Source organism: Impatiens glandulifera, chromosome 1 (genome assembly GCF_907164915.1).
Source record: "Impatiens glandulifera chromosome 1, dImpGla2.1, whole genome shotgun sequence".
In the NCBI taxonomy this organism is placed as follows: domain Eukaryota; kingdom Viridiplantae; phylum Streptophyta; class Magnoliopsida; order Ericales; family Balsaminaceae; genus Impatiens; species Impatiens glandulifera.
The window spans coordinates 88,655,601-88,671,566 of NC_061862.1; the positions used below are offsets into that span (position 1 = coordinate 88,655,601).

The following is a 15,966-nucleotide window of genomic DNA, read 5'->3' on the forward strand; positions in this document are numbered from 1 at the left end:
ATTTGTACAATCTTCGATATAGTGAAACTTTTTCTTCTACCCGTGGTTTTTCACCCGTAAGGGTTTTCAACATAATTCTTGGTGTTCGTTTTTCTTTTTCACCTTTATTATCGTTTATTGTGGTTTGAAACTAACAAATTGGTATCCGAGCCAAGTTTGTTTGTTTTATTTTTGGTCATGACCACTATGAAGTACAATATTCCACTGCTGGATCATAACACAATATTTTCATTATGGCAAGTGAAGATGCGTTATTTGGTGCTGACAAGATGCCGTCTTCGTGGATTGATGAAGAAAAGCAACGAGCGGATCGTAAAGCTCTATCGCAGATTTATCTACATCTATCGAATCAGATTCTTCAAGACTGTTTGAAGGAAAAATCAACTGATGCGCTCTGGCTGAGATTGAAGCAATTGTGTATGACAAAAACTCTGATTAACAAGCTACACTTGAAGCAACGCTTGTATTCCCAACGTATGTCTGACGGTATGTCTTTAGAAAATCACTTAACTGTTTTTAAAGAAATAGTCTATGATTTAGAATCTATGGAGGTTAAGTACGATGAAGAAGATTTAGGTCTGATATTATTGTGTTCACTTCCTCCTTCGTATGCTAATTTTAGAGATACCATTCTCTATAGTTGTGAGACTTTGACTCTAGATGGGGTTTATGATGCACTCTTCTCGAAAGAGAAGATGCATAAACTCGTTGGTTTAGATAACATGTCATAAAGCCTTGTTGCACGTGGCAGACAACAGGAGAGGTATTCTAGCAGCAATAACCGTGGTAGGTCAAAATTCAAGAACATGGATAAGACGTGTAGGTAATGCAAGAAGAAATGTCATATTGTTGCTGAGTGTTATAAGTTATAGAATAAGAATAAGAGGGCTGGTGAGGATCATAAGAGCAATCAACCAGAGAAATATGGCGAAGATGATGTTGCTGAAAAGTACAATGATGGAGAACTCCTCGTTACGTCTGATATTGCTTCAAAATAGAGCGACGAATGGATTCTTGATTCTGGATGCACATTTCATATGTGTCCTAATCGGGACTGGTTCTCTACATATGAAGTGGTTTTTAGAGGTACCGTTGTGATGAGAAATAATGCATCTTGCAGAATTGCTGGTATTGGTACGATTAAAGTTAAAATATTTGATGGCACTATTCGAACACTTGGTGATGTAAGGCATGTTCCTGACATGAAGAGAAATCTGATCTCATTGAGTATTCTTGATAATAAAGGGTACAAATACACCGGTGAAGGTGGAGTTGTGAAGGTCAGCAATGTTGGCTTTTGACTATTGGATCTTTAAAAACAATTACGAAGAAAGAAAACCCTAGAAAACTGGGAAGGGCAATAAGATTTGCTGAAGAGGAAAAAATATTTTTATTCTCAAGTAATCTGTATTAACCTTTACAAACAACCATTATAAAGGAGTAATTAGCCTAGAAACTCTAAATTACTTATACATATAGGCCCAAGTCCATTAAAAATTAAATAAACCCTAATTGTATAAAAGACAATAAAGACCCACAACTTTCAATTTTCTGACAATCAATGCTTAAACTCACAATCTCCCCCGTAAGCTTGATTTGGTTTGGGATTCTTCACGCCGAGCAGCTCTTGTATCTCTGCAAATTTGACTCTTGTTAGTGCCTTAATGAGAATGTATGCACGTTGTTCTCTTGTACTTACGAACTCTACAATGACCTGTCGGTTCTCGACGCATTCACGGATGAAGTGGAACTGAGTGTCGATGTATTTTCTACGTCCATAAAATACCGGATTCTTCATTAATGCTATTACGGACTTGTTGTCGACATAAAGGGTTACCGGCTTCGGCTCGCATCCGAGCACCTCGCTTAACAAGTTTCTCATCCAAAGTCCTTGGCACGACGCTGCAGTAGCTGTCATAAACTCCGCCTCACATGAAGATAAAGCAATAGTTTGTTGTTTTTTGAGATTGTCAGGTGATTAGATTCCTATTGAGATAAAACACCATTCCTCCAGTACTTTTTATATCGTCTGTGTCACCGACTAGGTCGCTGTCAGTAAAACCAATGAGTTCTTCCACTTCTCGTCCTCTTCTTAACTGAATTCCATAACTCGTTGTTCCCTTCACGTAACGAAGAATGTGTTTTACTGCATGTTGGTGTAGAGTGGTAGGCTTCTCCATGTATCGACTCACTATGCCAACTACATAAGAGATATCGGGTCGAGTGTGCATTAAGTACCTGAGACACTCGATGATACGCCTATACTCCTTCGGATCCACTAAGCTTCCTTCCACATCTTTTCTGAGATGCAACTTTGCTTCCATAGGATACTTGCTCTAGTTATAATCCTCAATTGCAAATTGTTTCAACACCTTCTTCGCATAAGCTTCCTGCTTCACCTCAATGCTATCTTTCTTCTGGTCCACCTCGATACCAAGAATTAATCTGACTGTGTAATATTTCGCCACCGGTGCAAAGTTCTCCTCAAAATCATTGTCTTGCTTCTACACATAACCTTTTGCTACCAATCTCGCTTTGTACTTGAGGATGTTGTCTTCGTTGTCTCCTTTCAACTTGAAAACTCACTTTAGCTCGAATGTCTTATTCTTCCTGATAGACTCGAGCTATTTGTTCATGGCCTCATTCCACAACTCTTCGACTACTGCCTCGTGATATGTTATTGGCTTGTCGGTGGTGAGAAACAACAATTCATCAGGATCCATCTCTACCAGTGGTGCCTCCACATAGACATCTCGTAAGATTCCGAACTCCACGGGATTTTGTACGAGCTTGTTGTTGTTGTTGCACCACTCCCACTTCTTCTCCTCCTCGAATATGGCATCTCTACTCACATAGATTTCCCCGTAAGATGAATTAAGAAACTTGTGTGCCTTGCTTCCGTCTTTGAACTTTATATTTCCGGTAATTTTCTTGTCGACCTTATTGATCTTTTCTCGATGGCCCGTCATATGGTTGCTTGCTCCATTGTCAAGGTACCACACATCGGTGTGATTACAATCATCGCCACTTGCGAGGAGTTTCTCCATGACTTTATTTCATTGAACAACACCACATTTGGTTCCTCCTTGAATGGTTCTTGCATGAACTCTTCAAGGTTTGTCTTCTCGTCTCCCTCAACAAACATTAATATTGACTCCTCGTCATAGAAGCTAGTGAGGTTTGCATCATCGTCTTCGAGCAAAACTTTCGTCACTATCTCAGCAAACATTAAGGTTGGCTCCTCATTATAGAATCTAGTGAGGTTTGCCTCATCGTTAGACCTATTGTTAGGGCACTTAGACGCGTAGTGCTCATACTTTTGACAAGCGTAACACTTCACTATGCTCTTGTCTTTGCGGGGCTTGGTATCTATTGTCGAGATGAGCTTTCTGCACAACCTCGCCCTTGACCTTGCCCTTTTCCACGACCTCGGTTATCTCCACCGTTGCCGCTGCGACTTGACGATCTAGAAGAAAAATCGGCTTATCCGTTTTTCTTCATTTGTGATATCCATTCATCATGCGTGAGCAATATGTGCTCCTTCTTTTGGTCTTCATAGCCGCAAAGTCTCTCCTCGTGGACTTGGAGACGACCGACGATCTCCTCGACGGTCATATTCTTGAGGTCACCAAATTGCTCGATCGCTGTAACGATATGCATGTATGTTTGTGGTAAGGCTTTAAAGAACTTCTTGACGATGGAGATCTCCACCTTCTCTCCCAATGAGCGAATACCAGTCACGATGGATGTCAATTTCATGGCGAAATCATCCACCGATTCCCCATTCTTCATGTGAATCGCCTCAAATTGTGTCTTCAAGGTTTGCACTTTTTCCTCCTTGACTCTCCACTCCAACACGCATTGTTTTTAGCATCTCCCACGCTAGCTTGGCGGAATCCTTCTCAGCCACCATGAGAAGGACGTCTTCAGGGAGTGCTTGATAGATGGCGGCGAGAGCCATTCTATCTATACGTTCGTCAACATCTTCGAGCATCATGGCTTCCCACACTCCTTGTGCTTATAAGTTTACCCGCATATTCAATGCCTAAACCGAATAGTTACTCTTCGTGAGTAACAGATAGGAGAGCGTCACGTTCCCTTCTCTTTCAATCTTCATTGTTGCCGCATCGTTGTTTGATATTGTCGACGACATGTTCTTCAATCTAGCTCTAATACCAAATGTTGGTTTTTGATTATTGGATCTTTGAAAAATGATTACGAAGAAAGAAAATCCTGGAAAACTGGGAAGGGCAATAAGATTTTCCAAAGAGGAAAAAATATTTCTATTCTCAAGTAATATGTATTAACCTTTACAAACAACCATTATACATGAGTAATTAGCCTAGAAACCCTAAATTACTTATACATATAGGCCCAAGTCCATTAGTAATTAAATAAACCATAATTATATAAAAGACAATAAAGACCCACAACTTTCAATTTTCTGACAATCAATGCTTAAACTCACAAGCAAGGGGTCTCTTGTTGTGATGAAGGGACTCAGGAAAACTGTCAGTTTATATGTTCTGCAAGGCTATATGATTACAGGTGATGTTATTGTTGCTAGTTCCTCTATGTCTGATTCCGATGCTACAAGATTATGGCACATGCGTCTGGGTCACATGAGTGAGAATGGCATAGTCGAATTGAACAAGAGAGGGCTTTTTGATGTGCAGGGTATTACGAAGCTGAAGTTTTGTGAACATTGCGTTTTTGGTAAGCAGAAAAGAGTTAGGTTCTCGGCTGGTATTCATAATACGAAGGGGATGTTAGACTACATTCATTCTGATTTGTGGGGCCTTCTAGAGTGCCATCTAAAGGTTGTGTGTTTAATATGTTGACTATTATAGATGATTTCTCTAGGAAGGTTTGAACATTTTTTGAAACAAAAGAGTGACGTGTTTTCTACTTTTAAAGAGTGGAAGTTTATGATTGAGAAGCAGACAGGGAGGCAAGTGAAGCATAATTGATAACGGTTTAGAGTTTTGTTCTAATGAGTTTAATACTTTATGTAGAACTGAAGGTATTGTGAGGCACCATACAGTTCGACATAATCCTCAACAGAATGGAGTTATAGAGAGGATGAATAGAACTTTGATGGAGAAGGTGCGTTGTATGCGCCTTAATGATGGGCTACCGATGTCATTGTGGGCTGAAACCGCTACGTATGCATGTCATCTCGTTCATCGCTCTCCTTCGACTGCTATTGATAAGAAAACTCCATAGGAGGTATGGACTGGTTCTCTTGCTAGTTATTCTGATTTTAAAATTTTCGGGTGTCCTCCGTATGGTTATGTAGATAATGGGAAGTTAGAGCCTCGTTCGGTGAAGTGTGTGTTCATAGGGTTCAAGCAAGGTGTGAAGGGATACAAGTTGTGGTGTCTGAGACTAGTAAAGTCGTCATTAGTAGAGATGTTTTTTTTGATGAGACTAGCATGCTTCAGGGGTCTCCGTCTTCAACTCCCTCCGAGGGAAATCAACAGAAGTCGAGTATTTAGGGGGAGCTTGAGATTGGGTTGAAACCTACACCAGAACAAACTCCAGGGCCTATTCTAGTTTCTATGGATGATGATAGCTCCTCAGAAGCACCTCCACAACATTCAATTGCAAAAAATAGGCCTCTTAGAGAAATTAGACGCCCTTAGAGATATACAGAGGCTAATTTAGTTGCGTATGCATTAAATGTGGCTGAAGAGATTGATTCAGAAGAAGAACCTACGACGTATTCAGAAGCGGTTACTTGTGAAAACACTAGTATGTGGATGATCGCTATGCAGGAAGAGATCGAATCGCTTCACAAGAATTCTACATGGGATCTAGTGAAGCTACCAAAGAGCAAGAAGGTTGTTCGCTGCAAATGGGTGTATAAGAGAAAGGAAGGTACGATGGGAGTTGAAAAAGTTAGGTATAAAGCCAGACTTGTTGCAAAAGGATATAGTCAAACTCTAGGTTTTATTTTACTGATGTATTTTCTCCAATTGTGAGGCACAGTTCTATTCGGGCTTTACTAGGTATTGTGGCATTCCACGATCTTGAGCTTGAGAAGTTAGATGTAAAAACTGCATTCTTAAATGGAGAACGTGAGGAAGACATCTACATGCAACAACTAGAGGGATCCGTAACCTTAGGAAAGGAGGACTACGTATGTGAGCTGAAAAAGTTTCTTTATGGTTTGAAACAGTCACTGAGATAGTGGTATAAGAGATTCGATACATTTATGACCACTCATGATTTTAGGAGGAGTAGTTACAATAGTTGTGTCTACTTTAAAGTATGTGATGATGGGTCGTTCGTTTACCTATTGTTGTATGTTGACGATATGTTAATTGCCGCTAAAGATCAGAGAGAGGTCAGAAAGGTGAAAGCATAGTTGAGTAGCGAGTTTGAGATGAAAGATTTATGTGCAGCAAAGAAGATGCTTGGAATGGAGATTCTTAGAGACCGACCGACTGGTAAATTGTACATAAGTCAAAAGAGGTACATCGAGAAAATCCTTAGTAGGTTTAACATGCAAAGTGCCAAGCCGGTAAGTACTCCACTAGATGCTCATTCTAGACTTTCTTCTTCTTTGTCACCAAAGTCAAATAGTGATGATGATTATATGTTGCGAGTGTCATACTCTAGTGTCGTTGGTATGCTATGATTTGTTCATGACCTAACTTAGCATATGCAGTTAGTGTTGTTAGTAGATATATGGAAAACCCTGGTAAGGAACATTGGAAAGCGGTTCAGTGGATTCTCAGATACTTATGTGGTTCTACTGATGTTTGTTTACAGTTTGGGAAAAGTAAAGATGGAGTTGTCGGTTACGTTGATTCAGATTATGCTGGAGATCTTGATAAGAGAAAATCGTTGTCTGGTTATATTTTTTGTGTTGGTGGTTGCGCTATTAGTTGGAAGGCTATGTTGCAGGCTATAATTGTTTTGTCTACTACAGAGGCAAAGTGCATGGAGATTACAGAAGCTTGCAAAGAAGCAATTTGGATTAAAGGCTTGTTTGACGAACTTAGTGAAGATTTGCAGATTTCTGATAACTAGAGTGCTATTTTTCTAACAAAGGATCAGATGTTTCATGAGAGTACTAAGCACATTGATGTACAGTATCATTTTGTGCGTGATGTGATTGCTCGTGGTGATATTGTTGTGAGCAAGGTGAGTACACACAATAATCCTGCAGATATGATGACCAAGTCACTTCCTATTATCAAGTTTGAGCATTGCTTGAACTTGGTTGGTCGTCATTGTTGAGTTATGCCCTTAGGGGCTTTGGTGGAAGAGGTTTGATTTTGTGGTTATGCTATCAAAGATTGGAATTCGTTTCAAGGTGGAGATTGTTAGAGTTTGTGGCCCGAATTCTTGTTGGGCCAGCGTGCTTTGCCCGCACTGTATGAACCTGTAGACTTAATGGGTGTGACCCCTTTTAATTTACATTGTATTTTAGGGTTAGACAATATATAAATAATACGACCGTCTTTTCTCTTATCTAGTTTTACATTGTCCACCAAAATTTTTACAATCTTCAATATAGTGAAACCTTCTCTTCTGTCCGTGGTTTTTCACACGTAAGGGTTTTCCACGTAATTCTTAGTGTTCGTTTTTCCTTTTTACCTTTATTGTCGTTTATTGTGGTTTAAAACTAACACATTTAATAGTTATTATTAGAAGAAGAATAACTTGACAAGGCTTGTAAGTTTTATGGACTCCGAACTATTAAGAGAGGAATTGTAAATTTGAGGTTATGATCGGTACCACTATGAGAAGATCGAGTATGGTTTTAGCAGTAATCTGGTCGGTTTGGATTTTGTTATAAAGACAATCTGGATTTACTTTTGTAATTGATCATATGAATGTTTTGCATTGTTGATTATTGAGAATATTGTATATGTTTTGCACAAATTATAATTGACACAAAAAAAATGAGAGAAAATAAATATGAGATTATAAAAAAAAATAGAAAAAGAAAGAAGAAAAAGACTGTGAATGGGGATGAAGAATAGAAAGGAGGGAGAATGTAGGGAAATTTGATCAAATAACCTCAAAGATGAGGTTATTTGATCTGATGGTAATTTTTTATTTTATTTGCGCTCGTGGTGCTCTATTTTTTTTATACGATTTTGCCCTTGTCACGAAACGCTAAGTGACTTAGCGTTTCGCTAAGTGGATTAGGGGTTTGTATAAATACTCAAATATTTTCATTTCCTTAAATTTCTTTCTCTCTCTTCTCCAATTCTCTCCTTCAATTCACGGTGGCCGGCGACGACGGCGGCCGGCGGCAACGACGGCGACGGAGTTTCCTTCACTCCATACAAATCTATACAGATCAGATTTACAAGCTCTTCTAACCTAACTAATTCATTTATGTTTATCTATTGCCGATTTCTAACCCTAAATCTATTTTGTATGCAGGTTTCCGATTCTAGGGTTTATGTGCAGGTCTCCGATTCTAACTATTTGAAGGTCGTCGAGGTAGATCTTCATTTCAGATGTGATAAACAGTTATGTTCTTGTTTACATTTTCTTCATTTCAAAAACCTTTTCATATTTCGTTTTGGTCGTATTTTTTGATTCTTATTTGTTATATGGTTCATATTGGTTCATGTTTGAGCATTTCGTTAGGTAATTATTTGTTATTCGTTCATATTTGCAGAAAATCTCTGTCTGATTAGAGCGTATGTGTTTCCGTTTCAGATCTGCTTACCGTTTCGCTACGGACTTACCGTTTCGCTACGGACTTACCGTTTTGCCGTTACGGACTTACCGTTTCGCTACGGACTTACCGTTTCGCTACGGACTTACCGTTTCGCTACGGACTTACCGTTTCGCTACGGACTTACCGTTTCGCTAAGTAGTACCTCGCGATTCGCTAAATGTCAAGATTTTTTGTTATTTATAGTTAATCATGAACTTCATTTGACAAGGTATCTACATCACTTCATGGTTATGAAGAGAACCTGTGTTAACAAAACAAACCTTCTAATTTTACATTGGAAACATTTAGATTCTTCAGAAAATGTCTTTGAAGAATCTATCATTGACCTCCAGATAAGCAAAGATTGGCTGACTTTGATTTCGTTAGTCATTAAGCTAAAGAAATAAATTTCAAACAATTTTCTCTTATCTGGAGTTCAATGATAGCTTCTTCAAAGACTTTTTCTGAAGAATCTAAATGTTTCCATGTAAAATTATAAGGTTTGTTTTGTTAACACATGTTCTTTTCAAAACCATGACTTTGTTGTTGATACCTTGTCAAATGAGATAGATTACCTATGAAACCAATAAATTTTTTTGTACTTGACGATTTGCTAAGTACTACGAGCTCCAGCTAGGAGAATGGTTTGAATTCGATTTCGTTATTAAACAAATATAGTAGCGAAAACGTATTCAAACTATCTTCTCTTAGTTGGAGCTCGTTGACCTCGCGATTCGCTAAGTACCTCCCGATTCGCTAAGTGCCTCCCGATTCGCTAAGTGCCTCCCGATTCGCTAAGTACCTCCCGATTCGCTAAGTGCCTCCAATTCGCTAAGTACCTCCCGACTCGCTACGGAAGTTGAAGAGACGCGCGTACGCACACGCGCTAGACCTTATATATTCAAAAATTTCAGAACATTTCATTTCAACCGACGGACTCTCTCTCTCTCTAACCCATTTTCTCTTCACTGAATCTTGTCAAGGCCGATCATTTCTGCTTTCTTCTCGTTCGTCATTAAGGTTTGTTCATTCTTCTCCCCGCCTATCATTTTCTGCTTTTTTATTCATGGGTTTCGGTTTTTGCATGTTAAGTGTTTCTGTTCAGTATATTTTTTTGCCATTAGGGTTTCGCTAGGTACCTCCCGATTCGGTAAGTACCTAGCGATTCGCTAAATACCTAGTGGTGGCCGATCATTTTCTGGTTTTTTGTTTATGGATTTTGGTCTTTGCATGTTAAGTTTAGGTGTTTGTTTCAGATTTTTTGTTTAGGGTTTTTGCATGTTAAGTTTTATTGTTTGTTTCTGATTAGTTATGTATGGTTAATGTTGTCTTATGTTCAGTTAATGTTTTCGCTAGGTACCTCTCGATTCGCTAAGTACCTCCCGATTTGCTAAGTACCTAGCGATTCGCTAAGAACCTCCCGATTCGCTAAGTTCTTACGGTGTATGTGTTTGTTCTTACATTTTTGATGATGTTGTTCCTTTTGTAGATGGTAGAAACAACTGTTACTGAGTTTCCTGGTCGGATTTCGTGGAAAAGTGCCCTCACCCTGAAGAAGATTGTTAATAAGTTCGAGGAAATGGATCTTCTGGAGAGTGTGTACAATACCCAGTTCAGATCATTATTCATAGCCCCCCTCTTGCAGTTCTCAGGATCTATTGTACATCATATGTTGATGAGGAGGTTAAGCTCAAACTCCAAGGAGATAACTTTCATGGTGAATGGGCAATAGCTTGTATTTGGTATGAAGGAGTATGCGTTGGTTACCGGCCTATGTTTCGGCATTTATCCTGAGTTGGACCAAGAAAAATTGCGCTGTTGTCCACCTCTCTCGGTGAAATACTTTAAAGGGAGCATGAGTGTGAAAATGTGCGACTTCGAGAAAGCTTTTTTCAAATGCAAAGACAAGGAAGATGCATTCAAGATGGGGCTGGTATGCCTGATTTGCCAGTACCTATTCACATTTGACCCAAAAAGAGTTATATTTCCAAAAATACTCAACATGGTGGAAGACAAGGACACTTTCCTCCAATATCCATGGGGGAAGGTCACATTTAGAGCCACCCTCAAGGGTTTAAACAAGAACATGAAACATCTCAGTACCTCATATTTTGACAAGAAGGAGAAGTCTGAAGATCCTTATGCTCCTTTTGCATATAACATCTATGGGTTCGCATTGGCACTTCAAGTGTGGACGTATGAGGTCATCGAAAACTTTATCCCTAAATTCGCCAAAAGGAATCAGATTAATGACCATCTACGCCCAAGGTTGTTACTCTATCATTCCAACAGGAAAAACACATCGATCGAGGTAAAGACTGCCCTAGAAACCACGGATGTGACTGAGATGGAAGAGTCCTCCATGGAGAAGAGGTTATACAGTGGTGAGGTATTTGAGCAAATCGACGAGACAACTGATGATTTTTTTGAGGGATTTACTGATGGGAAGGTAATAAAAGATGTATTTGATGAAGAAAGTGAACATGAAGAAGTTACTCCGAATCCCCCCAAACCTGCCACGAGGAAGAGAAAGGCTGATGCTACTCTTAAAGAAGCAGCCAACTTGAAGAAGAAGCTTGCTTATGAATCGATTCCGGCCCGCATTCTTACTCCCTCCTCCGCGACCTCAAGTCCTCGGGCTGACACACCTTCTCATCGGGCTCCAACACCTTCTGTTGGATGTGAATTTAATGAGATGAAAGAGGAGCTGAAAATAGAGATGAAAGAGGAGATGAAAAAGCTAAAAACAGAGCTCATCAAAGAGCTAAAAATCACAATCCAAGAAACTCAAGAAACTCACCTTGAGTCGTTCAAGAAGATGGTTTTTAATATGTCCAAACAGTTGTTAGATAAATCCAACAAAAGGATGTCCATATTATTAACCAGATTAGATGATATGGAGGAGAATATAAAGAAGAAGAAGAGTAAGAAGAAGGATTCTAAGAAGGCTGTGAAGGTCGAAGAGGAAAAGACTACTGAGGTATGGAGATATTGAATTTTGCACTTTATATTTCATTTCGCTAAGTACATATCTGATCTGACCAGTACCTATTTTGCAGGTTAAGGATTCTAAGAAGGATGTCGAAGTTGAGAAGAGCAAGGTTGAACAGGAGGAGGAGAAGAAAGAGGTATTCTGCGTACTTGACGTTTCGCTAAGTTAGTACTTGTCGTTTCGCCAAGTACTTGTCGTTTCGCTAAGTTAGTACTTATCGTTTCGCCAAGTACTTGTCGATTCGCTAAGTTAGTACTTGTCGTTTCGCTAAGTTGGTACTTGTCGTTTTGCAAAGTACTTGTCGTTTCGCTAAGTTAGTACTTTTAGTTTTGCAAAGTACTTGTCGATTCGCTAAGTTAGTACTTGTCGTTTCGCAAAGTACTTGTCGATTCGCTAAGTTTGTACTGACCAGAATTTTGCCTATTTTGTAGGAGATGATAGCGATGCAGGAGACTGTGGGGGATGATGAGAAGGTGAATGATGGGAATAATGGGAAGAAAGACGATGTAAAGGAGGACAATGAGAAGGTGGAGGATGAATAAAAAGAGGACGGTGAGAAGGTGGAGGACGAACAGAAGGTGGAGAACGATGAGAAGGTGGATGATGATGAGAAGATGGATGAGGCTAAGGTGGAGAACGATGAGAAGGTGGATGATGATGAGAAGATGGAGGATGAACGAAAAGAGAACGATGCGAAGGTGGAGGACGTAAAGATGGAGGATGAGGCTAAATTGGAGGACGGTGAGAAGCTGGATGGTGTGGCTAAGATGGAGGATGAGGCTAAAGTGGAGGACGGTGAGAACAATTGACGATGTCTACATGCCTGTGAACATTAACCAGAAACACTGGATTTTGTGTGTAGCACGTCTTCAAAAGTACCGCATTGACATGTACGACTGTGATTCCTATCTTTATAAGAATCTGGATCCTTATTTGAAACCCTTCTGCGACATGATTCCACATATATTCGCAAAGACAATCACTCTTGGTGAGAGGGTAAGGTTTCCTAAATTCAACTTCGAAGGCCTCATCCAACCAATGACTTACAAACGGTTACCACACCCCAAAGTGAAAATCGCTGCAGCTAAGGTTGGAGAAGTCCCACGGGCAACAGAGAGCGGGGACTGTGGGGTCTTCACGCTAATGTATATGGAACACTTGACCGCTAATCAAGCCGTGCACAATGTGACCTCAGAAAACATGGAGATTTTTAGGCAGAAGATGGCGATCAGGTTATTCCATCAGATTATGGAACCTTAGTGTAAACATTATTTTGAAGTAAATTGTGTAAATTGGATAACTTATTTTGATGTATTGTAAACCTTGATGAATATTTTGGAAGTTGGATGATAAATTATTTTGAACTTGAATTGCAGAAAACCTTCAACGTAAAAAACAAGTGTAACCCTTGAATTGACCCTTCAACGTACAAAAAAGATAACCTCGAATTGACTCTTCATTTCTCTAAGTTGGGGTCATCGTTTCGCTAAGTTAGTAGCCTTCGTTTCACTAAGTTAGTACTCTTCGATTCGCTAAGTGCCTCCCGATTCGCGAAGTACCTCCCGAATCGCGAAGTACCTCCCGTTTCGCTAAGTACTCTTCGTTTCGCTAAGTTATTACTCATCGTTTCCCTACTCATATGCTACTACTAGAACATACAACATAAACTTTAAACCTGAATTAACAACATAGTATCTTACGCATAGTATCTTACCAGTACCATAGTTCAATTAACAGCATATATTACAACATAGTATCTATCAAGCTAAAGGTTCATATTGTTGAGATGATGAGTCATGCTGCTTAGATGATGAAGCTCGTGCAGTAGATGGTGCAGGCATCACTGCTTTGCATGTTGCCCTATTATGTCCAAGTCCAGCACATGAGCTGCATCGTCTCGGGACCTTACGGACCTCACCCTGGTATGACCTACGCTTTGATTGTGGCCTGCCTTTCTTAACCTTCACATTTGGTTTAAGACACGAACGTTGCTTGATATGTTCGGGAACATCCCAATTTTCTTCATCACCAGGAGGATAACATGTCTCGGCATATGAATTTATCCAACACTCAGTTGTGTAATACCTGTGTGCAGGGAAAATATAACGAATTATTAATTGGTTAAACAGAATGAACACGTGAGCTAAATATTAATACCTTGAATAGAAGTCATAAGAAACCAAATTCCGACTACGGGCAGCAGCCATTGCATGCGTACAAGGAAGACCCGAAACTTCGAATACTCTACAAGTGCAGTTCATGTCTTTCAAATTGACTTTGAAATGGGACTGATTGTCATGCACATAAAACTCGAATCGGTTAAGTGATTGGACTGTATAGAATCTGGCCTTCTCGAATCCCTCACGTAACACCTTCTCATAATTTGGAGATAAAACTTCTTCGTGATTAGACGCTCTTTCTCTTCTATCGTTAAACCAATGTTATATTGTGAATCTTAAATACTCAGCCATTTCTGAAATGGGATACTTTCTGGCTTCCCTGCTCTGACTATTGAAACTCTCAGCATAATTGCTTGTGAGTTGATTGTATCGCTTACCGGGAAAAAATGCTCTACTCCATCTTTGGAACCCAATTTCTTCCAAATAGGCAGCAATCCTGTGATCTTTAACCTTGATCTTGTCAAACCACCGATTAAATTCGTGGATAGTGTACGCCTTTGAAGTTGAATCAAACTCCGCATGACACTTATCACTTTTGAATTTGGCAACAATATTCATTTTTATGTGATATGTGCACGCACCGTGGTCTGCTTCTGGGAAAACAGCACACAAGGCATTAGCGATGCTTGGGTGTCTGTCGGATACAAAGACGAGATCATCAACTAATCCAATTGCGTCTCTCAGTTTTTGCATGAAATAAGTCCATGAGTTATTATTCTCTAAATCAACAACGCCGAATGCGACAGGATATAGTTGCTCATTCGCATCCAATGCAATAGCCACCAATAATATACCACCCACCTTGTGCTTAAGAATACTAGCATCAACACATAATACAGGACGACAAAAGGATTTGAAACCCCTAATTGAGAGGCCTAGGGACATGAACATATACTTGAAGTGGTCGAGCTCGTCTGTCTGTATGTCGGTTATGGTACCAGGATTACACTTCTCCAACATGTAAAGGTATGATGGCAGTATTCTATAGGAATCCTCTACCGTTCCTCGCACAGCTATTAAAGCATTTTCCCTTGCCCTCCATGCCTTATTATAAGTCAAAAATATCCCATAAGTTGTCTGCATGTCTTCAATTATTTTCTTAGGCAAGTGGTTATGATGATGGTCCATGTACTTGCTCTTCACGCACTGCCCAATAACCCATGCTGGTGTTTGTATTTTTTTCTTGGGCCTCGACAAAACTGAGCATGAGTGTTGTTGCTCAAATGTCCGGATCTCAAACATCTCAGAAAACTTACCTTTCACAGCCCGCAAGCTCCACTTGCATGTCTCATCTAAACATTTGAGTTCCCAAAGATTTTTCTTGACTTCTCCACTTTGAATTCAAAATGATTGGTCATCGCATATTTATATAGAGCAAGTTGAAGTTCTTTTTTATTTTCAAACAACGAACTGACTTCCAATACGGTTTCACTAGTTAATGCCATCACAAATGTGGGGTCTGACGGTGATGTGTCTGTCGGGTCTGTCGATGGTGTACCCATTGAAGATCGTCTTGCACTAGATGGTGTACCCATTGATGATCTTCTTGCACTTGTTGGTGTACCATTTGATGCCTTTCTTGCACTAGTTGGTGTACCCAATGATGATCTTCTTGCACTTGGTTGTATAGGTATTGATGTTTTTTCACCACTATTAACATGCAAGTCCTGAGTAAGTGGGATGTGAGGCAAAGAGTTTTCTCCGGATTCATTTTGACTTTCAACAAAGAATTCCGAGGGTACAACAGGTGGAACAAATTTTGAGTAAGTTGTGGTGGTAGTATACTTTCTTGAGTTGGGTATGTAAGTAGTGGTATCTTTTCTTTAGTAAATGCTGACTTCTTCACCACAGATACACACAATGGTGACACTGTTCGACCCAAAATCAAGCGTGATAGATATGTGTTCAAATCCCCATCATTATCAATAAAAACAGGTTTTAGATTTCTGATATTCGGAATATCATACTTCACTTGGAGCACTAAATCGTATGTTGATATCTGGAGATTAAGTCTATCGTAGAGTATATCAAGTAATTCAGCATAACGAGTACTTTGGGGTAGATCAAATGTTTTGATTGAAGATGCATCAAAATACAGTATTCCA

The 15,966-nt window shown here is 39.6% G+C and overlaps 1 protein-coding gene across 1 annotated transcript; it reads left to right on the forward strand.

The window, feature by feature from the left end:
• The first annotated feature begins 4,454 nt into the window (after positions 1-4,454).
• On the forward strand, positions 4,455-6,193 carry LOC124935518. The gene is made up of 6 exons (XM_047475952.1): positions 4,455-4,746; positions 4,864-4,951; positions 5,016-5,106; positions 5,227-5,356; positions 5,695-5,905; positions 5,992-6,193. The coding sequence occupies exons 1-6, from the start codon at positions 4,455-4,457 to the stop codon at positions 6,191-6,193; spliced, it is 1,014 nt and encodes a 337-aa protein (XP_047331908.1).
• Positions 6,194-15,966: the final 9,773 nt, after the last annotated feature.